This window comes from Drosophila nasuta, chromosome 3 (assembly GCF_023558535.2).
Source record: "Drosophila nasuta strain 15112-1781.00 chromosome 3, ASM2355853v1, whole genome shotgun sequence".
Classification (NCBI taxonomy): domain Eukaryota; kingdom Metazoa; phylum Arthropoda; class Insecta; order Diptera; family Drosophilidae; genus Drosophila; species Drosophila nasuta.
The window spans coordinates 45,799,576-45,823,616 of NC_083457.1; the positions used below are offsets into that span (position 1 = coordinate 45,799,576).

General features: G+C 40.8%; 1 protein-coding gene across 1 annotated transcript; it reads left to right on the forward strand.

The window, feature by feature from the left end:
* Window positions 1–1,110: 1,110 nt before the first annotated feature.
* LOC132790210 (G-protein coupled receptor dmsr-1) lies at window positions 1,111–22,431 on the forward strand. The gene is made up of 4 exons (XM_060798673.1): window positions 1,111–1,605; window positions 17,771–18,098; window positions 19,705–20,801; window positions 21,020–22,431. The coding sequence occupies exons 2-4, from the start codon at window positions 18,037–18,039 to the stop codon at window positions 21,292–21,294; spliced, it is 1,434 nt and encodes a 477-aa protein (XP_060654656.1). The 5' UTR covers window positions 1,111–1,605; window positions 17,771–18,036; the 3' UTR covers window positions 21,295–22,431.
* The last annotated feature ends 1,610 nt before the right edge of the window (window positions 22,432–24,041 follow it).

Below are 24,041 nucleotides of genomic sequence, written 5' to 3' on the forward strand. Positions count from 1 at the left end.
TTGTTGTCGTAAATCAACTGAATGGGCATCATAAACGGTTTAAGTTAATCAACAAATGTGTGAAAAAATACAACCACCAACCAACATCTAAGTAAATAAATAAATAATAACAACCAACCACATAGATAGATAGAGAGAGTGAGTGCGAGTAAATTGAAACACATACTGAAATGACAAATGTGTGTGTGAGTTGGCCAACATAAATCTAACAATGAAGCAGCTGGCAAAAATGGGGCGAACAAAAAAAAGTGGAACATGGAAAGCGGCCTGATAAAACCGTAACGCTTTATGGCCACTCAAAAAGGGTTTAAACATATTTTCATACGGCATTGCCAAGTGTATTAAAACGCCATTTTGTTGTTCTCGTCAGTGCTTTTGTTTTGTTGTTGTTTGAAATAGAGTGCAGAGAAAAAGTGTGTGCACTAAATCATTTCATTTGTTGATTTATTACACATACGCCAAGTGGCCAACGGCCAAGCGATTGCTATTCCCAAATGTACAACTGTTTGGCAGTAGCTGTGCGTGTATGTGTATGTGTGTGTGTTGTTCTGACAGCCAACTAGCCATGTTTGGCAGTTAGCTAGCTTTTTGGCCAAGAACAAGTTTTCGCTATAAATAAATAAAATGAAATCACAAACGCAGGTAGCAAAAATTTCGCGCGCCAAAAGACAGCAAGAAAAAATACGGCAGCGAGTTGAGAAAGGCGTGTTTCATGTCCATTCATAAAAAGCAACGCTACACACAATCCACACGCCAAAAGCAAAACAAACAAAATGGCTGCAAAAGCGTGAGAGAGAGCTGCCAGAGAGTGAGAGCGGGAGAGTGAGAGCTTTGCAGCGCTGCGCAGCGTCAACAAGTCACATCAGCTGTTGCTGTGGATGCCAAGTGGATGCCATTGGCTGGTACACCAGTTGCGCCTTGTGGAACCCAAAAGGTTTGTTTACCGCCTGACTCTGACAACAGCTGATTTCTGCTGCCGCTGTCGCTGTCGGCGTCGCAGTCGTCAGCCAAGTGCTGGCAACACTTTCGACAGGCGCACAGGAAACTGACTCGCGTCGAGCGACGAGGCCCAAAAACAGCTGCTGCTGCTGCTGGCTGTGTTTGAGTTTTCAGCTTTTCAGTTGGTTTTCCATTGCGGCGCCGCACGCACGTGTCACGGCAACGCTTCGGTCAGCAGCATCTGCGTCTGGATCTCAATTTTCCCAGTCTCTGAATTTGGAATTCTTAAGTCGCGTTTGCGTTCGCGTTCGAGTCCGAGTTTGAGTTCAGTTTCGGTCGCTACTCGTTTTTGCCGTTGTGTTTCAAGTGACGCGAAAAGTTGTCAAAAAAATAAAAGCCAACCACAAAAAAAAAAAAATTAAATAAAAATAAAAAAAGGGAAAAAGCAAATTAAGAAAATAAATTGAAATATCTTTGGAAAATTTCGTCTGCTGCGCTCGAGTTGCCGGTCGCTGTTTGGCTGCTGGTGACATTGAAGTCGAAGTGATTTCCATCCAACAAAGATGATAAATGCATTTCGCGAGACTTGACTTTAATTGAAATCGTGTAAACGCGCCGTCAGCTCAGCTCTTCAGCTTTTGGGCTGCTTAAACACGAGCTTCTAAGGTGAGTTCAAGTCTCCGGAACGTCCCCGTCCACAAAAAGAAATTTTGGAAACTTTTGCCAATTTTGCAAAGCTACTTTGATGAGGATTTTGCGGCTTTCCAGAGCCATTAACAGGCATACCGACCGACCAACCGACCAAAACCAGTTGATAAATTTAATTAAAATTGTGCTAAGGTACTTGTCAAATAACAAAAAGTTGAGTGAGTGTCCCTTAGTTCCCTCAAAACCTTGTCCCAGTTTAGTGTTTGACTTTTAAAGCTCCCTCGGCGGTGGCTGACTTATGCTTATCTATTCTTATTCTCCTGCAACATGGCAGCATGTTTCCCTCTCACTTATGGCTATTACGGTTATAATACCGCAGGCGATGCGAGCATTTTCTTCCTGCTTCTTCTCTCTTCCGTTTTTATGATCGATGCGACCACCGAAGTGCAATGGCAGAGCCAACAACAATATCACAACTATCAACTGGGGTGTAGTTTTCTACGGCAAAAGTGTAAATGAAATTTATGTGCTCTCCATAAAATATATTTTTATAGTCAATAGACGCAGTCGGTGCGTTGCGTTTGCGATGCGATAGAAATAAATAGCAAACGAGTGAACGGAATCATTTGTACAGCTGCTTGGAAAGTCATAAAAATCATTTTTCACTTTGTATGCAGACCGAAAAGGGAAGCTTCGAACGAAAAAATCGAATTTAAACAGCATTCAAGTCACAGCAAAGCAACAACAATAAAAAAAGAAAGAGCTAAAGACAACAAATATATCCAAATACGAATAAGAAAACATAAAGTGGAAGAAAAAACACTGCGAAAACCTCAAACACATAAACGTGGAAATTTTTACATTTTGGGCTAGATTTGTATCTCTTTCTGCCTGGGAGGGAAAGAAGGGTGAATCGCTTTTTATGGCCACACAATGGCTACGGGCTAGTGGCTATGGAGTGAGTATAGAAATTTGTGTGAGAAGAGCCAACAAATGAACGACTCGACTCGCCACAATACACGAAAGGTTTGTTTGTTTGCCGAAAATATTTGTGCCCAGTTGTGCGCTGAGATAGCGCCAAAGTTTTCTAATTTCCCTCAAGGAAATTGCCACGCAAGTTGGCTAAACCGTTGAGCTCAAAACACGGCACAGAGCGCAGAGCTTAGTCCACGTAGTGCAAGCCTTTTACCATTCACTAGCGTCCCTTATTTATGCAAACAGACTAAACTTTGTGCCTTGTGTCAATAAAAGCCACAAAATACATAAACATTTCAATTTTAGTGCGCCAACAGCAATGGCCAAAAAAGAGAAAGAGAGAGAATGCTTTCCCCAAAATTGAGTTTCCCTTGTTTTTCGTCACACACTGAAATATATTCTATACTCGCATGCATTAATGCACACAGCTGTCAAAATGTATATGAATACGATCGTTAGATTTAATTGGCTTTTCCACTGCTGACACATTTAGTTCGCTCTCGCAAATATTTTTGTGGCTGCGTCAGAAGATGACAAATACATTAACTGCGCGTGCATGTTGATTGACTTGGGTCTACCCTGCACATCATTCCAGCTAGTGTGGTTTACTCTATGCTCTGCTTGCTTTTCGTGCAGGGTATTCGCAATGAATGTGGCCATAAATTTGCTGCTCCTAATGTCAGCTGTCTGTCATACTCACAAGCAGAGTCAAATGTCAATAGCCGAGAAATAATTGTAGAGTCTTCGTTTTGGGTTCTTCAAATGCGATTCAATGACAGACAAGTTTTGGTCAAGTTTTGTGCGGCCCCATTAATTGCCTCAGCTCAGCTCAGCTCAGCTCATCTCCCAACAACTTTGAGTCAACTCAATTTAAGTAAAGGGAAACTTTAGCAACTGCGCATCCTTTGTCTCAGTTTAATTACAAGTTGCCAGGCTGTGACTTCCATAATAACTGAAGCATTTTTGTTTCATTTAAATGTGGTGCTCGAGGCGTTCAACTGCTGAGAATACAAGCTTGAAGCAATGGCTTTAAATGCGCAATGCATAAATTACAGTTGCGTCGCCTTCTCATTAACATTACTTTTTCAAGCGTTTTTCCTCGAACTGCTTAACAATTTTAATTGTTGCAGCATATTGCGTATATATCAGGTGCAACTTCGGATTCAACTCTTAATGGCAACGAAACAATTCATGAAAACATAAAAGCATTTTCTCCCACTCGCGCTCACACTCGCGTATAAAAGTTGCGTATACGCCACATGCGACTCTTATTGCCAAGTATTGTGAATACATTTATGATGCATCGCATATTCATAAATCGCCAACTTTTCAACGGGAAGTGAAACATTTTACAGCTTGTAAAAAAAGTTGTTGCCAACTTTGCGATTACCAACAAAATTGTGTATACGCCATGGTGAACGTGAGTGCGGTTCTTGCGGGGTACGCAAAGTGAAAAGTGATAATCCAAGCATGTGTGCGCGTTGCATACCTTGAGACTGACTGAATTCCCAAAATGGCAACAGTAAATAAATGACTATGGCTTTGGGCTACATTAAGAGCTTTCAGCCACAAATGAGGCACGTCAAGTGTTTGTCTAGCCGATGCTAGATGTGGATTGCAAACAATTTTTCAATAAAAAAAACGAAAAGAAAACTTGCGGTCACAGCATGAAAATCTCAATACTACATTCTATGACAATATTGGAGCTCTCGAGTGTGGCAAGTGGCAAGCCGCAAAGATTTATATGGGTGCGGTTGACAAAGTTGTTGCCGCCTGATAAAAGTCCACGTGACACGCCCCCCGGTTCAGGCTACGCAAGTTGTAAGCCTTTTTATTTCATTTTATGTTTTTTGCATACGCTAGACCCTTAAATGGATCAATATTTCATTTTGTTTGGGGACCGAACAACATACTTCGGGGCGAATGCTTCGGGAGGCTGCTTCGGGTGGAGGAGGGGGAAGGGAGAGGCCCAGTCGCGTTTAAGTAGTGGAAATAAAGGGATCTGTGTGCCATATGTGTACTACTCACACACACACACACATGCAAAAACTGTTACGTATGCATTAAACTGTTGCAAGGTCAACGCCAGCCAGCAATAGGAAAAGCGAGAGCAAGTCCCTCTCTCGCTCATCACGTCCCATCAGCAGACTCGAACTCAACATCGACAACCGACAACCGAGGCTTGGCCCCATCCACTTTGGTTGTGCATGAGTGAAGGCGAATCCATATTGCATATAATACGACGCATACGCGCTTTCTCAATTCTTCAACCTCCAACTCATTCCCATACGAAAAACGCATTGCATAAATCTAGGCGAATATTATGCATACGCAATGTGGCGCCAGGAAATGCTTATGAAACAATCTGTCAGCGCAAAGAGCGTGCGTGCGGGTGAAATGAGAAACAACTACTCGTATTGCAACTAGTGCAGTCGAAATGCAGTCATAAATGATGATTACGAGAATTTCGTTTATAAATGATATTTATGATGCATTTTCCGAGCGTGTAAATTACGCAGGCAAAACAGTCGAAGGGAATGCGTTGCCGTTGAGAGCTAGCATTAAATGAAATTAAAGGCATGTGGCAAGTGGCAAGAAAGTGGTGAACCAAGCTGAGCTGCAGTGTCTGTCAGTAATTATAGATGGTAAATTTTTGAAGCGCAAAGCGCATGAGATAGAGATTCCGAGGGCTGCAATTATGGCTATTAAGGCAAAAGCAAACTTAAATTATTATTTAATTGCTGAGTAAAAGCAAGAATAAATTTACATTTAAAGCAAGACAACCACAACATATGCCACCGCACATTCTTAACGTGATTAAGGTCTTTAAGGGGATTTCAAGTTTTAGGGCATTAAACTTGTTGCCAATCTGCAAGCTCTCTATCTAAATTGTTTATCGATTATTTATGCCAATTCCCCCATCAGTTGTTTGGCTCTATTAGGTAGTTCGTACAAAAAAGGTTCGAGGACCGAGTCGACCCAAAACACTTTTTGCGACCGGCACATTAAACAAAGTGCACTAAACCATTGCAGCCAAGGAGAATTGTGAGTGGCGCATAGCGAATGGCGAAAAGCGAGGCGTGCGTGGGCAAAGTGCTTTGTTTACTTTGGCCAGTAAAGTGTGTAGAAGTGTAACAACGGACAGCAGCACATGCCAGACATTGGCAACATAAACAATGCGAATGGCGAACAACATCAGCAACAGCAACAGCAACGGCAACAATCAACTGTAAGCGGAGCAATGGCAAATAGACAAAAGATGCGGCAGACGGCCCTTAAAAGATTATAAAGAATAAATGCCAAGCGTATTGAGAAGATGGCGGCAGATAAAATAACTGAGAGGGGGACAAAAGGAACATCAGACAATATGCTAGACTCGTGCTTTTTAGTATTGCGAAAGCAAAAGGAAACAGAACAATGTTGTTATGCTTAACTGACGGCATATTCCACTTACTTTCATTACGATTATTTGCCATGATTTCGCCATGTTCAGCTTAATTTGTTGTGGCTCTGAGAGAGACATGAAATCAGTGTAGAAAAGCGAAGTACACACATAAACTTGTTTGATGGCGGCACATGAAAAGGACGAACGAATTTCTTAACTTGGCGTGAGTTATGAGGCTTTTGGCTTACTTGAGAGTTGCACGTACTTTATAGATACATTATCGCAGTCATTTCAGCTGCAATTTCACTTGATTTGCATATGCTTATCAGCTGTTCAACAGCAACAGTAAACAGCAGAGCATAGACAGACATTTGCCCATTTTTCAATGTCTGAAAATAAACGAAAATTGCATTTTTATCAAGGAGACAAACAACAAACTGCACATGCACATACAAGAAAAGTCAAGAGACAAATACATGAGCCACGTGTACAACAGCAACAGGAGTAGGAGGAGGAGAAGAAGGATAAACAGCTGCTCTACCTGGGGAGCTGTCTATCTTGCTTCTATCCGTCTGCCAGCTGAAGGAAGCATCACTCGACTTGCTTGGGGAATAGTCTGCGCTCGTCTTGAATGTGGCATAAACAGGAAGCGCTGAGGACATGCTTATTACCTGCTGTTGACATTTCCTCGTGCTCGGAACGGCAGAACGTGACATCTTCAGCTTGTAAATGATCCCAGCACTGCCAGCCAGCTGTTGCAGTTACTGTCAGTCAGTCAGTCAGTCAGTCAGTCACTCACTCAGTCAGTCAGTTAGTCAGTCTGCCTACAGTAATATTCTTGCTTGTGCTTGCATTTATTGAAATTTCTGCACCAGCTTGGTTTAAATATTAAATTCCATTCAAATGCATTCTCCCTTAGTTGCAATGCAATGCTGGGATAAAAGTGAATAACCTGCCAGGCATTTCATGAATCTGTTTGCCCTCGACCCGCAGCATCAGCTCAACACAAAATGCTTTTAAAGCACTTGAAGCTTGTTGTTTTTTAGCTGCCCGCATGATGTGCGCTCGTCAGCAGCTTATTGGAAGCAACTCACTCATTTATTCAGCACATGCCCAGGACGATGATGAGGAGGGAGCTGAGGACCAGCTGCATTTTGGGTCGAGTGTAGAACAGAGCACTGCACAGCTAGGCAACTGACAGCTTTGTCATCGAGCTGTTAAGGCGATTAAATTGCATTCGAAATGAGACCACGAGCTAGTTCTGACCACATGTATGTTAGAACATAAAAGTTGAAATCTTTTCAGTACTCGCTGATTGCAATGGCCAACACTTTTTCCAATGGCTAACAATTTGTACAATCTCCCCCCCCAACACACACACGGATGTGTGGGCGATTTCAAGTCCCTTTCTCCTACGTTCGAAAGTCAACTTTGGCACGTGAAAAATGCGCTTGGGTCGTAAGTAGCGTGTTTTGGCTGCCGAGAATATATATCATGGACCCCGATGACCCCCGTCGACTTACGACCCCCACGCGGTTGTGTCTTGCCTTGCACACGCTCTCGTATATGTCAATGACCAAATTGTTGATGTGGCACAAGGGATTGCATGCAACGCAGCCGCGCAGCTGGCGACATTTCGATGACAAGCACGCAACTAAAAATAGACAACAAGAAATATAATTTAATTAAAAAATGCTAAACATAGTCTAATTGAAAAAAGTTGTTGAATTATGATTAAAAGTGATAACGAACTTTTGTTGTTAGAGTGTTTGCCTCGTCGACTTGCGGCTGCTGCATCTGATTCTGAACTGACTTGTTGTGGCTTAAGGTTTATGGTGCTTGGGTTACAAAGGAGACGAAGGAATGTGTTGCAAGCAAGTGTCGAAAAACACTTTGTTCGTCGTCGCATTTTCTTCACCTCAGTTTCCAGTTCTCTTTTCTCGCCTTCTCTTATATACATATATAGTTATGCATGTCTCAAGCGCACTCAAGTGTTTCTGGCTACTTGTTCTACTCACTGCAAGAAAGCCACCTTCACTCACACATATTCATTCACACACATATGCACACTCACAAACAGACACTCTTGAGTGTGTTTGACATAGAAAACCAACCACCTTAGAGTCCGTTTTCTTTCACTTAGGCAAATTTCACATCATGTGTTGCTATTTATACCTTTCTTCTTCTTTTTGGTTTGCAACATATTTGCCGTAGTTTGCTGTAGCATAACTACTTAGTTTTGCAATTTTCTTAAGTCTCTGGCAGCTTGTTGACCTCATTTTGCTGTTTCCGCATCGCTTTGATCGTTTTTTTTCATTTTTTTGGGTGCTTTAATTTAATTAAGACTGAGGCTGCCGCAGCTTAAAGAGGCAAGAGCGAAGGGAGTCTGAAGTGTAGTGACAAGTGCTGGACAAGCAAATGTATTCGTTGACAGCAAATACTTTTCAGTTAGTCTCTTGGCCACTTCACTTCCCTTCAGGCTACTCCTGCTCTCTATGCTGTTTTCTGCTGGCTGCTCAAGGTAAAGCGCCGAAGCTCTTTGTAGTCCAAGCCAAACGCTTTTGTTATGCTGGCTGGCTGGCCCTGGAAATTCACAAGAGTGGCAGCAGCAGCCTGTCAAGTGGTGCGCCAAAATCGTCGTCGTGAATTCGCCTCGCTTTTGTAGTCAATTTTCCGTATGAATATGCAATTTCGGGGCGCTGCTTCAAATTTAAATGCTGCGGCAGCGACTTAAGAGCTTGGCACAGCATCAAAGCGACTGTCTATAAACGAATCAATCATAGAGTGAACCGAGCGGGTTAAGTCTAACTCGATGACAACTGCAAAAGCTTTAAGCGCAACATGATTCGCCCCACAGCAGCTGCGAAACTCTAATGGCAGCCTACGGGCACTTTAATTGCATGCGTACGCTGCGTATGCGCAATATAAGTTTGACAACTTCTTAAATTTGCAACACACACATGAGAACTGCTGTCTCACGCACTTCTTTTATGTCTACAATGACGGCGGGCATTAAAATGTATGTAAAACTGAAACTAACGAAATGAATTTAATGTCCCCTCGCCTCATTTTGCTTCCTTTGTTCCTCAGTGTCGTTGTAACATACGCGTAGGTTTTACTTGCGAGACATGCTGACATGATAAAAAAAAATTATATAGTATATGTTTCGCGCAGACAGCAGCGTTGGCGGCGGCGGCAGCAGGAAAATATATAAATTTGAAAAATCATTTTAAGGCTGCGGCAAGGGAAATTTCGTAGGCACCGCCAACGAAAATAAAGAAAAACATGCCAACAAAAAAAACGAAGAAGAAAATGAAAAACCCGCGGGCAAGAGAGTGTGCGACTAACAGATACCAACTGAATACTTTAAACAACTTTAAAACAAAGAAATGACTCGCTTCCCCGTGTTCATTAATTTAATGAAATTTTCCGAGCGAGCGCAAGATGCGAAGCGTTTGGAGAGTGTTTTATGAAATACAGTTTATCTGGCAGCAGCATGGAAAATGTTGAAAAACTTTGTCGGAAATTATTGACTACAATTCACATCTGCTTTAGCGATTACCTACTTTTAACGAAGACATATGCTAGCACACAATGATAGCAGCCCAGTTTGTCCGCGAGGTATAGCAAGAAGGAAGTAAGCATGGAAAAAAATGTCGAAATAATAAAATAAATGTACACAAATTGTGCACAAGGTCGTAAGCCGCAAAAATAAATGGCGTAACAAAAATTTTGTAATTTTGTAATGAATATTATTTACACACGCACCGAGAGAGAGAGAGAGAGAGAGAGAGAAAGAGAGAGAGAGAGAGAGACAGACTCAGCTCATACTGCCGGAATACACACACGTGGACAAGAAGCAAATGTGTCCCGGGACATTGCCTTCAAGTAGGCAGCAGAAACAGAAACAGAAGTAGGAGCAGCAGGAGCAGCAGCAAATTACCATTAGCATAAAGGAACCCACACTCACACTCTTACAGTCGTAGAGATTAGTGTGTATATCACATATATTAGTATTTACACCACGCCAGCGGCTGGAGTTTAATTGCGCGTGTTATGACTTCAAATTCCTTGGGTCGACAAAGGTTTTCGAGGTCGTGGAAACTGGGACTGGGACTCGATTTGGGATTGGGTCAGAGCAGAGGTAATGAATCGATAAGGTGGCCTGGCTAATACAAATGTACAGCTAAAACAAGTAAGAAAGCTATAGTCGAGTGTGCTCGACTGTGAGATACCCGCTACCTAAATTGAATGAGAGCAAAACTGTGCTCAAATTTGGTATGTCAATATACTTTTATACTTAAATATGCCATAGCAAAGCAACAAAGATCCGACTGCAGCAGTCGTATTTGCCAATGAAAATTATTTCTTAAATACTCAAAAAAAAAATTTATTTGATTGCAACTAAAGTTTTCAAAATCATAAGGTTGTAGTTATGATTGTAAATTTTTTTGATTGGTTGAGGTGGAAGTGTCAAATAGATAGACGGATAGGATTGGCTGTTGACGCTGATCAATAAAATATATGTATACCTAATGGGGTCAGAGATGACTTCATCTACATGTAACATAAATTATCTGCGGGACCAAACTTATAATACCCTACTAACCTATGGGTATCGGGTATAAAAATAGAGTTTGAGTGTGTTGCCATGCTTTCACTTTTTGGGGGTCCCAAAATCGAACTTAATTACAAATTCTGTTGGGTTTCAGAAAAGTTGTGTAAAAGGAATGCATATTTTATGAGCAACGCAATGTGCACGATGATTGCGCCAGTTTACAATTGAATGATCAATCATGCCCGCCCAAATAATGCCTTAATCATCTATTATGACAGCTTCTATTTAAATTCTAAAAAAAAATTGAAAGAGATGTTATTAAAATAAAGCTAAGTTAAGTTAAGGGATAAATCGTGTTTTTTTTGGCAAACTCATTTCATTTTTATTATGACATGACAGTAAAAGTGTTTCACTATGAGAAATCGACAGACAACTTGACTTCGACTTCGACTTTGCTCAGCTGTTCTTTTTTACTCGCAGTCAATAGAATTTATTTTCACGTCTCGCTGAATGGCGTCTGGAAAATTTTGTGTAAACGCGATTTTTCGTTCTCTTATTTTCCGATTTTTTTTTGTATTTATTTTGGCCACAACTAAGCGTTGTGAGACACCTTCTGGTAGGTAACTAGGGAATGGACCGCAAAATTGATGGGACTTTAATAGAAAGAAAATGCGCTCAATGAAAATCCGCTGACCTGGGGCCAACCAACAAAAATGAAGACAGGTACGCGTTCTCTCTCATGATAAATTGAAAAATAATACTTATTGAGTAGACTTTGGGGGTAAGTCCTATGGACCAATTGATATATGTGTCTTTTACGTGGACTTTCAGCTAGATGACTGGCGACTTGGACTTGAACTTGGACTCGACAATCTACGACAGACTTTGCGTTTTTTTTTTTTTCCTTTCCCACACTCTACGATTCTTTTTGTGCTAAATCTGTGCAGCTGAGGAAATTATTGTGTTATATATATATATATTTTTCTCATATTTTTCTATTTGTTGTCAAGCTCTGACAGCGCCACATGGGGAAGCTGCACAACATGTGTTGCAAGTGAAAAACTCAAAATTAAATTGTAGCTGATGCTTTAATCAGCTTTGTGTGCAAGTTTAATTAAGCGAATTAAGCAAAATTGCCATTGATATTTTAATTACAGCAGTAGACGGACTGAAATTTACAACTCAATCAACTGCAATTTATTTAATTAGAATATTTAGTAATATTAATCTCACATTTAGTTCACTTGTTTCATCGTTTTTTCTGCTGTGCAATAAATGCTTCATTAATCCACAGACAACAAAAAAATATGTGTCATAAATTTATGAATTTGCCCGAGAGACAAAGATCGTAATGAGGTGCGAGAAATGTTTATTGATTATTCCGCTTAGCTGACTGTCAATAATTTATTAATACTCGGCAATTTTATGAACTCCAATGGCAATGCGGAATGAAAGGGAAAGAAGGCTAATCAACTGTCGATTGGCAATAGAAATGGAAACAAGCAATAAACACGACTGCTAAAACAATAAAGCAAGCCAAGTAATCTGCCAGATAAGATTCATATGCACACAGAGAGTGAGACCAAGGCCAACAGAGAGATGCGTGAGACATCGACTAAGAGTTGCCCTATAGAAACTAAAAATATAACTTAATTGAAATTTTAGCCATTTAATTTTACATTACAACCACATCAAATAAGTCCCTTTCTTTGTGCATAGTTACCAAACAATTTATAATTTTCATTTTAAAATGCAACCACAACAATTTTCAATTAAGTTGTGAATAGCACAAAAAAGTTGAAAGCGTTAAGCACAGCAGGATAATTGAAACAAAGGGCTTTAAAGTTGTGTCCTGTCATTCCGCAATCTATTTGCCAAATGCAACTCGAGTGGAGCTCAGACTGCTGACAATTACCTTGACCTAAGCGATGCGACACAAAGGACGACGCACTAGAACAATAGCGAGAGAGAGTGAGAGCGAGAGGGAGCACCGTAGAGTGAAACAGCAACAGCGAGAAAGAGTTGCCTGGCGTGCGCTGTCAACAGGACTTTGTTATTTCGGCAATGAAATGTGCAGTTTGTCCCTAACGGGATGCGGCTGCTTTATGGCCAAATGTGTGCCAACTGTCGCTCTGTTTATCTGTCTGTTTGTTTGTTGCCCTCTTACTCTAACGCTAACTATCCCCCTCCCTTTTACTCTCACTCTTTCTCCTTTGTCAGCTCAGCTTTGCCATTCGCTCGTACGTTGTTATTGTGTGTGTTTGTTGAAGCTGCTTTTCGACGACGCTTTCTGAATGCTTAATTATAAAATACTCTCATGAGTGTGTGCGCGTGTGTGAGTGTGTACGAGTGTACGAGTGTGTGTGTATTTGTTTGTTTGTGTGGCTTGTGTGTGTGCTCTCGCACTGCTTCACCTTGATAAATATTTGGCTGGCAACTCAGCAGGCCAAGCAAACAGCTTTAAATACGTTAAGTGGCTTAAAAGGCAAAGCCAAGCATACCCTCTTGGCCCGGGCCAATTACTGGGTGTACAATACACTCTCCAGGTTTAAATACGCTGAAGCAGAAGTATTTATGATATTGTTGTCGTATTTTGTGTGCCATTCAACTCTCGTCCCTAATACCCTTGACTGTGATTCTCGCATACCCCGAAGACAGGCGCGTGTCTCGCTCTCGAGCACAGACTAAGCTACGCCTCCGATCCCTACGATGCCACACAGCACGAGCTGCACAACAGAGCAAACAAAGTTTATGTCAAAGCTGTTGGTGGAAGGGGAAATAGAAAGGGAAGGGAAGAGTGCAAGTAGTGGCCATTGTGGCATAAGTTAAGGCATTACGCTCGAAATTATGAGTGGCACAACGAGCGGCGAGTGTGGCACGTGTCCCCAGATACGCTCTGCCTGCCACACAAAATGGAACCAAATCCGGTTTTACAGTTCGCAACGCACAAGCAACAGTCAGACGTGCACCTTCTTATTATACCAGCTACTCATAGGGTATAAGGGTATTCTAACTTTACGCATCCAGAACATGTATGTAACAAGCAGAAGGAGACATCTCCGATTCTATAAAGTATTTACTATATATTCTTGATCAGGTTCAACAGATAAGATGATACTATATCATCCGTCTGTCCGTCCGTCTGTATAACACCTAGATATCAGAGATTGAAGAGATAGAAACTTATATTTTTTTTTCAATTTGTTGTTTTTGCACACAGGTGAAGTTTGTCTCAAATATCGAAATCGAATAACAAACTAATTTTGAAGTTAGAGTCGAATTTTAATACATAACACACAATAATAACTTTAGTTTGCTTCCTGAAAATTTGGTTGTGATCAGGTAAAAATTATAGATGTTATTTAAGAAACAGTTTTGTACGGGTCTTAGTTGCTAAAGCTGACAATATGGTATATTTTACATTCTATGGTATATTTTGAATGTAGTATTATATCAATATACCAAATATAGACTTTGGTATATTTCGAATGAAGTACTATATGGGTATACCAAATATAGTCATTGGTACATTTTTAATGTAGTACTATGTCAATATACCGAATATTATATATCCTCTGGTATATCTTTAGTATTTTTGTGGTATATTATTTTCGTATATTTTAAAATTAATACCGCACTGTTCTGCTGTTATTGAAAATGGGGAGCGGGTATCTTATAGTCGAGCACACTCGACAGTGGATTTCTTACTTGTTACATATGTATGTACGCTTGAATTCTCATATAAAAACATATACATACGTACGTGTGTGTGTGGTTGTTTGGGTCCACTTAGGTCCAGCTAGCAGAAGCACAAAAGTGAAATCATATCATCAAAAGCAACGAGCTAAAGCAGCAGCATAAAAGTATAGCTAAATCAGCGTAAATAATTGAACAGCTGAATGGTCGCACGTTGCGTATGCGCAATAAAAAATATTGCTTGCATTGTATGATGCTCTTGACCAGCCCAGCCAAAGGCAATCAAAACCCAATCAAATGTTAGCTCTCTCGAAAAAAAATTAAAAGAAATTAAAAGCAGATGTTGCCCGATGCTTGTTTGTTGCGTTGTGTTTTTTTACTTTTTGGTTTGGTTGACAACATTTCCACATGAAATGTGCTGTGGCTGTTATTTGTTGATGTTCTTGTTGCTGTTGCTGCTTGGCTGCTTGTCGCCGTCAATTGCAGCTTCTGTCAACAAGAACAACTACAATTTGCGTTCAATTTTAACTGGAAATTTTACACACACAATATCATGTGTGTAGTACAATTTGTTGGCTTCCAGTGCTGCTTTTCCCCCATCTCCTTTTTCTTTGTCAGCCGTCAGTTTCCTGGAAACTCTCTCAGCTGCCTAATTGCTTTGCTTAAGCTTCTGGGTTTTGGGCTTTGTTGGCATTTCACATTTTACTTTTAGCCACATTTGTTGTTGTACAGCTTAGCTTTTCTATGAGTTTTTCACACATTCCGTAGAGTTTTTGTTATACTTTTGGCATACTTGAAGTTTTCGCCACAATTTTCTTTGGTTTCGTTTTACGACTATTGTTGTGGCAATCGCATGTTGTTTTGGCCTCCCGAACGAGGAAAAAAATGAAGAGAAACTACAGTTAACACTTTAAGTTTTGTAGTCAGCTTAGGGCCAGCAATCTATTGATGTGGCCCAGCAGGACTTCGTCCTTTTGCTGCTTTTCATTGCTTTTGAGGGATTTCAATTAATTTGCCAACTTATGGTGTATAGACAGCTGCCAGCCATCCAGCCAGCCAGGTCTTTAAGAGGCTTCAACTGGCCAAGACTATCTGCTCTTTTTTTTCGTTCTGCTGCTCTTTTCATAATTATCCAGTGCTTTGCCCAGGCTTATCTAAATGCACAGCATGCTCAGGACTTGAAAATAATCTTTTAAATATATACGACTTGATTTAAAGCACACAGCTCATACACAGCATGTGGCATGTGGCAGCTTGGCATGTAGCATGTGGCAGTTTGACTGGGCCGCACTTAATTGAATTCAGCGTGGGGCTTCTCGAAATTGCGCGAAAAAGTAATAAACAAATAGCTTAAATTACTTGGCAACCACACCAGCTGAATAGCCGTAGCCTATTGCTGCCTATCAGCATGAGTTGGTCTCTTTGTAAATAAACGCGTATACGCAGCGTATGCCGCACATTAAGTGCCAAAACGGAGGCGAGGCACATTAGCATCTTTTGAGAGCTGAGTGGGCGACTGTTGGTGTCGACTGACCGGAAACCGTTCAAATTGAGGCAAGTCACGTAACAGCAAACCATCGCAACACCACACGCACTCACACACAAACACACACACAACTTGTTGATGGCTGACAGGAGCAGACCTGACTTCGGCTTCGGCTACGGTCTTAAGTGCGTGGCAATGAAACATCGCAAACAGTTGGCACTTGGCACACGAAATGGCGGCCGAGCTTCAATTTAAATGATCTAATGAAGTTGTTGAGACCATTAGCAGAGTCCGCATTATTAATGCAGCCTTGAATAATGGTTCCCATAATCAGCCTCAACTCGAGTGCCAGCCAATTTTAATTACTGTGCTCCTCCCTTTGCCATTGCCTGTTGCTTGTTGCTGCTCTCCTTGTTGCCAGCTGCCTTCAATTGCCCTCGTCCAGTGGCTCACAGTGTCTTGAGCATTGTTATGGCTTAATAATGCTGCCTAATGGTAGAGCTCGCAGCCACTTGTTTCGCTCATTAGCTGCAGATGTGCCCCACTGGATTATGTGTCTATTGGAGTGTCAATATTGGATCCACCTCGAGTTGATGGTGAGAACTGGGAACTGCGTACTGGGAACTGGGTCAGCTAAGCAAATTGCCTTGGCTTTCATTTGACTTTTCGCCATGAGCTTCCGAAAGTTTTACCAAGTGAGATTTTGCACTTGACCAAATCACATTACAAGGCACAAGTGGTTGGCCATCATCCGATAAATGCAAAATCCGATAAGCTTCGCACACACACACATGCACAGAAAGAGGCAGAGACACGGAGAGAAAACAAGTTTCAACTGCTTCACGAAATTTCGGCAAAATATTCCATGTGCTGCTCGGGGTAGAGATCTTTTGCCAGGATAAACAAAGCATACGGAGATATTTGTCGTTTATCTGCACAGACAAAAGTTTTAATTAAATGAAAGGCAGACACTGACAGAGAGAGAAGGAGAGAGACAGAGAGAGAGAGAGAGAGAGAGAGAGAGAGAGAGAGAGAGAGAGAGAGAGAGACAGCAACTGCAGTTTTAGTTGCAGCTCGATACTCGAAAGTTCAGCAAGCTAAATGTGGTTGACAAAGTGCAAAAGTCACTACGAATGAAACTGTAACTACAAATGCAACTGCTCCCATTTCGATGACAATTTTCTTTTCTACGTGCAACTTCAACTCCAAAAACAACATGACGTATACGCAATGTGCGTCAGCTTGACCAGCAGCAGCTGTGCGGAACAAATCGAACAAATCGTTATTTGGCTTTGTAATTGGAAGACAAACGACTTGTTACTGCACTTTTTCTATGCCGAAAAATTCGATCAGACTCTGTGAGTGTACGCTCGGGGCGTATGCGTAATATTGATTGCTCTTACAGTAGCATCTTAATGGTGCACACTCCTGCTGACATACAAGCACAAACACATATGTACATATACATACGCAGCAAGTGTTTGCACAGGCGTGAGCAACAATTTAGCCCAATTACTTAAACTAAACTGTGCTAGACATCAAAATTTATGGCCGGCAAACGAAAACTTTTTTGCACATCGAGTATACGTATAGTTGGCCTTCAGCATGGGTTTCGTTTTCGCTTGTGATATCACCGAGTATCTTGGACAGCATCTTTAATAAATTTGTGTGACGTGAAATTTGAAATTCCCTCTGCATAACCAAGAGAAAGATCTGCTTACGCCTTAGGACTTGCGAGTATTTAAAATTGATTTAAAATTTAATAAAATTTCAATTCCAAATTTTGTGGCGTTGTATTTTCGGCAATCCTTGGCCCGTGGCAATGCCAATTAATGGCAATTTACGTATCCGTGAACTTCAACTTGAGATAAACACACGTTGTGCAAGTTTTCTCCCCTCATTTTGCATTTGCATGTTACATGAAATTTGTAGCTGGCAGCACAGCAAAAGTGAAAAAAATAAAAAGCGAAAATAATGGCAACACGTAACATGGCTTGGCCTTTTCACACGGCAGCAAAACGCGGCACTAATTTGCCGCTAAACAGAATTCGGAATACAAAATATTTTCGTTATTTAATTTCAGCTACAGCAGGCGGAGCAGAGCTAACCAAGTAATTTAAACATTGGAGAACCGAAAAGGCGAAAAGGTAAAATTAATGAGCAGGCGGAGTTCGAGCTGCGGCATGTTGACAGGGCACAGCTGAAACACAATAACGCATAACCACAGCCTGGAGAGTGACAGAGAGAGCAAAGAGAGAGGAGAAGGTGGAGCAGGACTTCTGGGCAGTCAAGCGAGCAGGCGACCAACGAACCAACCAACCAATCGACCAGCCAACCAACATTGACAACATGGTCACGAACATGTCGCAGCCGCATTATTGCGGCGCCAGCGTTGATGATTTTCACACAAAGTAAGTCGAGACGAGAGTTTTGCTGAGGCGTACGTGTGGCAAGTGGCATGAGGCAAGGGGCAACGCCTGTGGGGTCATTGCCTGTGAATGCGCCTGCTGCCATGTCAGCATATTAATTACTTTTTTAAATGTAATTTACATAATGATTTGCTTACCTACGTGATAACTGATGTGTTCATAATCAAATCATCTGCGTAATTGCCATGAAATATATTGTAGCGGGTTAGAACCCTGCAACGTCGTATGTTAGCTACGCAAAGTTACATGCAAATTTTCACCCAAACATTCTTCAATTAAATGAAAACTAAGCATATCACTTACTTAATTTTAATCAAAGTTACGCTTAACATCTATGAAAGTTCCATTTGGGTATTAACATAAGCTTTTCGCTTGCGTCGCAAATTCAAATAAAATTGCATACTAAGCTAAATGATAGTCAAATGTACATTCGATTTAATATTTATTTAGTTCATTGAATTTCAATGAAATATTCTCGTGTTATAACTTTTGTCAATTTCTATGAAATATTCAGTTGAAAATTTTAGTCAAAATAATATCAATAGCAATATGCTTTTTTGATTGAACTTTTAATCGCTCTGAAGGCTAAAAATATGTATATATGCTATTTAATTTGCTGCTACGTTTTTTGTTTTATGAGAATAAATGAAAATATTAAAAGATAAATCAACTAGAATTTGCATTTATATTTACTGATTTATTTCTATTTTTAGATGTTGAAATATAAATGGCAATTATACTATTTTTAGCATAAATTTTTGCGTAAACTAAATTGCCACTAGAATTTAATTCCGTGTTCTATGATGCATTAAATTCATAAGTTTTTAATTTTTTTAATGGCCAAGAAATTACACATACGCCGTGTTGCCCTATATATGTGTAAAGCTCGGGTAACAGAAACTGTTACCAACATAACTGTTACAGTGCCACATGAGCCCTGCAGTGAGTGCTACGGTATCATTTATCGTTTTATCAATATCATACGCTATGTGGTCACACTCTCTAAAAAGAAGCGAAGAAGGGAAAGCACGCGAAAGCAAGATCTAATTTTAACAAGTGTACCTTAATTATAATTTCATCATCATATCTCATTATTCTAATAAATATCCATACCAAAATACAAGCCTACACAAAGCCATCCCTTCACGTATGGCACAGTAGAACTTATTTTAAACTTCATGTGAAAGCATATTTGCTTAAATTCATATAACATTTATTTTACTTAGATGTATTGAAACTTAAAAAAAAATAAATAAATTTATTGATAAACGAAAATATGAAAAGTTGCAGTAATTAGAGTATTGTACTTATTGAAAAATAAATATAAATTATTCTGTCTTTAGCATAAAGTTGTGCGTCACACAAATTGCAAATATAATTAATTTTAGTGTTTTAAAATACATTTAATAAAATAGTTTTATCAATTAAGAAATTGTTCATAGGCAATGATGCACTTGCTGACAAAGTTGAATTTAAATGTGCATATGAAAGCAAATTTGATTGAGAGCAAACATAATTTATTTACCTTAAATGGATCGCAGATTTAAGTAAATTAATTGAATCTTTTGGCAATCTTCTCTTTCGACAGCTATAAATATATACACGGCTATTTCTCGCTGGTGGTCTGTATACTCGGCACCATAGCAAACACACTAAATATCATCGTGCTGACTCGCAGGGAAATGCGTTCACCAACGAATGCCATACTCACAGGATTAGCAGTCGCTGATCTGGCCGTGATGCTGGAGTACATACCCTACACCGTGCACGACTACATACTCAGCGATCTGTTGCCGCGCGAGCAACAGCTCAGCTATAGTTGGGCCTGCTTCATCAAGTTCCATTCGATCTTCGCCCAGGTGTTGCACACGATCTCCATTTGGCTCACAGTAACTTTAGCTGTGTGGCGCTATATTGCGGTGAGCTATCCCCAAAGGAATCGCATCTGGTGTGGGATGCGCACGACAACGATAACTATAGCGATGGCCTATGTGGTCTGTGTCTTGGTGGTATCGCCTTGGCTGTATTTGGTCACCGCCATCACCAAGTATCAGATGACACTCGATGCCAATGGCAAGACGATCAAAACGGTGCCGTTGACGCAGTATATGGTGGACAACGATGAGCAAGTCTCGCTGCAGGTGATGTCCAGCACAACGCCGGACATGGCTTGGGCTTTCGCTTCCAGCAGCAACACCACATCGATGAGCATGCTCAATCTGAGCACAGTGGTGCCCACAACCACGGTGGCACCCTCTGAACTGGGACAGCGCAACATCACAGTGTATAAACTCTATCACAGCGAACTGGCGTTAAATGATCTTCCTTTGCGGAATGCGACTTTTCTCATCTACAGTGTGATCATCAAATTGATTCCCTGCTTTGCCCTAACAGTGCTCTCAGTGCGTTTAATTGGCGCGCTGCTCGAGGCGAAGAAGCGTAGGAAAATTCTCGCCTGTCATGCGGCCAACGACATGCAACCGATTGTCAATGGCAAGGTTGTGACGCCATCGCAGCCGAAGAGCTGCAAGCTGCTGGAGAAGGAGAAGCAAACGGATCGTACCACGAGAATGCTGCTGGCGGTGTTGTTGCTGTTTCTCATCACAGAATTTCCACAGGGCATTATGGGACTGCTGAATGTGCTGCTTGGCGATGCGTTTCTCATGGAGTGCTACCTCAAACTGAGTGAGTATTGATTATGCAGGCAAATTGCTTTGTTTTCGCATCAATCATACGCAACGTTAACCGTTGCCTGTTGTTTACAGTTTGTCTGCCAACTGTATTATTTAGCGATTGTCCTTGAACTTTTTGTGTTTGCCTTGACCAATTGCCAACTGTCAGACAATGTGGAGCCACGTTGAGCTCGTTCTTTTCACTTATTGCGTTTCAATGTCTCATTTTAGGTGACCTAATGGACATACTGGCACTTATTAATTCGAGCATCAATTTCATACTTTACTGCTCGATGAGTCGCCAGTTCCGCAGCACGTTCACGCTGCTCTTCCGCCCCCGCTGGTTCGACAAATGGCTGCCGCTGTCGCAGCACGACGGCGACGGGCGGGACGGAATGGGGGGAAGGCTGGATGGGTATGGGAGACAGCGACTGGTGCACACGGATGCTGTTAGCAAGAGCATGGCCATTGATTTGGGTCTGACGACGCAAGTGACAAATGTGTAGCACGAAAGCAGCCGGGCAGTGTCAACAACAACAGCCACAACGATAGCGGCGGCGGCGACGGCAACAGCGACGGCGACAGCGACAAATGCAACTGAATCCGCCGCTGTTGATGTTGATGGATGTGCCAACGAAATTGGCGCTGCTAACGACATCTGCGTGGTTGAAATGCTGCAACCAAAAGACACTGCCGGCAACAGCAACTGCAGCAGTAACATCAGCAAACATCACAATAGAAGCAGCAACAGCAACATTAATAGAGCAGCGCGACGACGCTGTAGCGTGGGTGGGAAATGCATTTGGCCGGCCAGCGATTGGCTGCGTCGATTGCGCAACAAGGAGCAACTGCAGCAACAACAGCAGCAACCTCATAGTGAACAACTGCAACGGGAGCGGGATTTGGAGACACGCGAAACGTCACGAACGCGACGCAGCAGCGTGTTGCTGATGGTGCTGCTTAGTGGCAGCGAGATGGAGGCGAAGGCGGTGGTTGTTAGTGAACAGCAGGCGATAATGACGACACCGCAGCAACCGCAACGTCTCAGTCGCACTGCAACCGAAGAAATGGACGATGCCATCGATGCATTGTGGCTGTAAATACACAATTCTGTTCCCTCCCTCCCTCCACACCCCTAGAAGTCTCTGTCTATAAATGTACTTTTATTGTTATTGTAATAATTAGCAAACCCGCCGCAATCTTTGCTCTTCTCGGGGCAGCTGACATTTTGGGCAGCGTTGCAGGCACGTTGTGAGCCCCTCGCGCCTGCCTCGCTCTACCAAAGTTGTGCGGCTTGCCACGAAAGCAATTATTGTGGTGCGGCATTAAGTCTCTCTAAGTGATACTTGACATAGTTTACTAGATTGTAAGCTCAAGCAAAGCGTATTTAATACCAACCAAAACACACACACACAATACACAGTTAACTAAAGTACGATATAAATAATAGATAATAGCTATTCACTGTGCATTTGGCCATTTGTCAATGAGTCCATCTCTAAATCTAAATGGCACTGCTCAGTCAATAGCTGTTCCACAACGTGGCCAGCATCTCGTGCTGCCTTTCGTATTACGATGAACTATTATACTTATGATTGGAATAAAGAATTCGGCGTCATGATTTTATGTAATCAAAGTCGTTTATTATTCGCAAAAGCTGTGGATTCAAGATGCTGGTAAGTTGGAATGAATTATAACATTAGGTAAATACATATATAATGAAATGCAATTCAATACTGATTAATTTGGAAAGCTCATTAGGAAATGAACTAAATAGTTTATATAATATTGAGATGATAAATATAATATGCAAACAGTTTAGTTAGGAATAAACTACGCAGTTTATTTATTTGCTTCAGGCACATTTTATCTTAATTGAGTGTGGTTTTATTGCTATAAATAAATGAAGAGAGAATTTATGATTTTTTGGTATATTAACGTAAGCAATGTTTTGCTTTTATTGAAAATGTGTAGCGGGTATCTTACAGTCGAGCATACTCGATTGTATCTTTCTTACATGTTGTATAACAAAATGATTATAATATTAAATAACAATAATGAAAAAATAAATGCTGATATCTTGCATATTTTTGCCATTTAAATATGCAGAAATTACGTAAATAAATTCTGAGTAAATACATAAATAAATGCAGTGATCTCTCAGTCAACTTATAAATTATGGAATTTGTAATTTTTTTGAATTGGCAAAACGGATAAAAATATACATATACAGTAATCAGCAAAGCATGCAATGCAATTAAAGTGCTGATTCAATCTGTATTTATCTAAAAGGGTTAATTATATTCTTTGTAATTGGCAAATAATTTAATCAATATGCGTAATGATTTTACAATATTTTTGTTATTTTAGCCAATTAAATAAATATTGGATACCACTACGAATTAAAGAGATAATAGAAATTTAATATTGAGCAGACACTCGTATTGAAATAAATTCCTATTCCACAAAGCAATTGATTCAGACTCGCCACAGAGTCCGAGTGAAGAGTCGAGTGCTATTATTCGACTATTGTACTAAATAAATTAGACCCTTATCTATGCTGCTCACTCTCAAAGTATTTCTCTATCTCTTCATTGCAAGTGTAAATGTATTTGTTGGGTTTAATTACCCGCACTTTGTTAGTCTACAAAGTGTTTTATTGATTGGCCTTCGCTTTTGCTTTTGGCCATGAAAAGAAATGCTGGTTAAATATAACAAAACTTGGCATTCGTTTTGCCATTCGCATTCTGTTAAGCAATGTTAATACCTAAGTAAAATAACGTTGATTAATTGTTGCTTTAATCAAAGTGCGATGTCGCAATTTTTCAGACACCAACACGCACCACACTCCTTCTGGGGAATGGATTCAGACGACATTGAACAAAAGCTGTCCAAAAAACTGATGACCCAATTCGTTGGCTCGACTCTAATGGCATCATTTCCATTCGTGATTGTTGCTATTAGATATGATATATGACTTGACTTTCAGTAGGCGGAAGCCAACTCTTGTTTTTTTTTTTGTTAATCAAATGGAAAAAGGCTTTTGAAATTCATGCAGCTGTTAGCGGTGATTTTGAACTCTGACCTCTTGCCAGCTGCGTGTAAAGCCAATAACCGGCTAAATAAATTGCCACAAATTGGCAAAGCAGCCAAAAGCCATAAAACGTTTCCATAGCTGCCGTCAGTTGACTTTGAATACTGCAGATGTCTGTCATAAATTTCTAAGAATGGGTGGGCAAATTCGCTGTTGGCT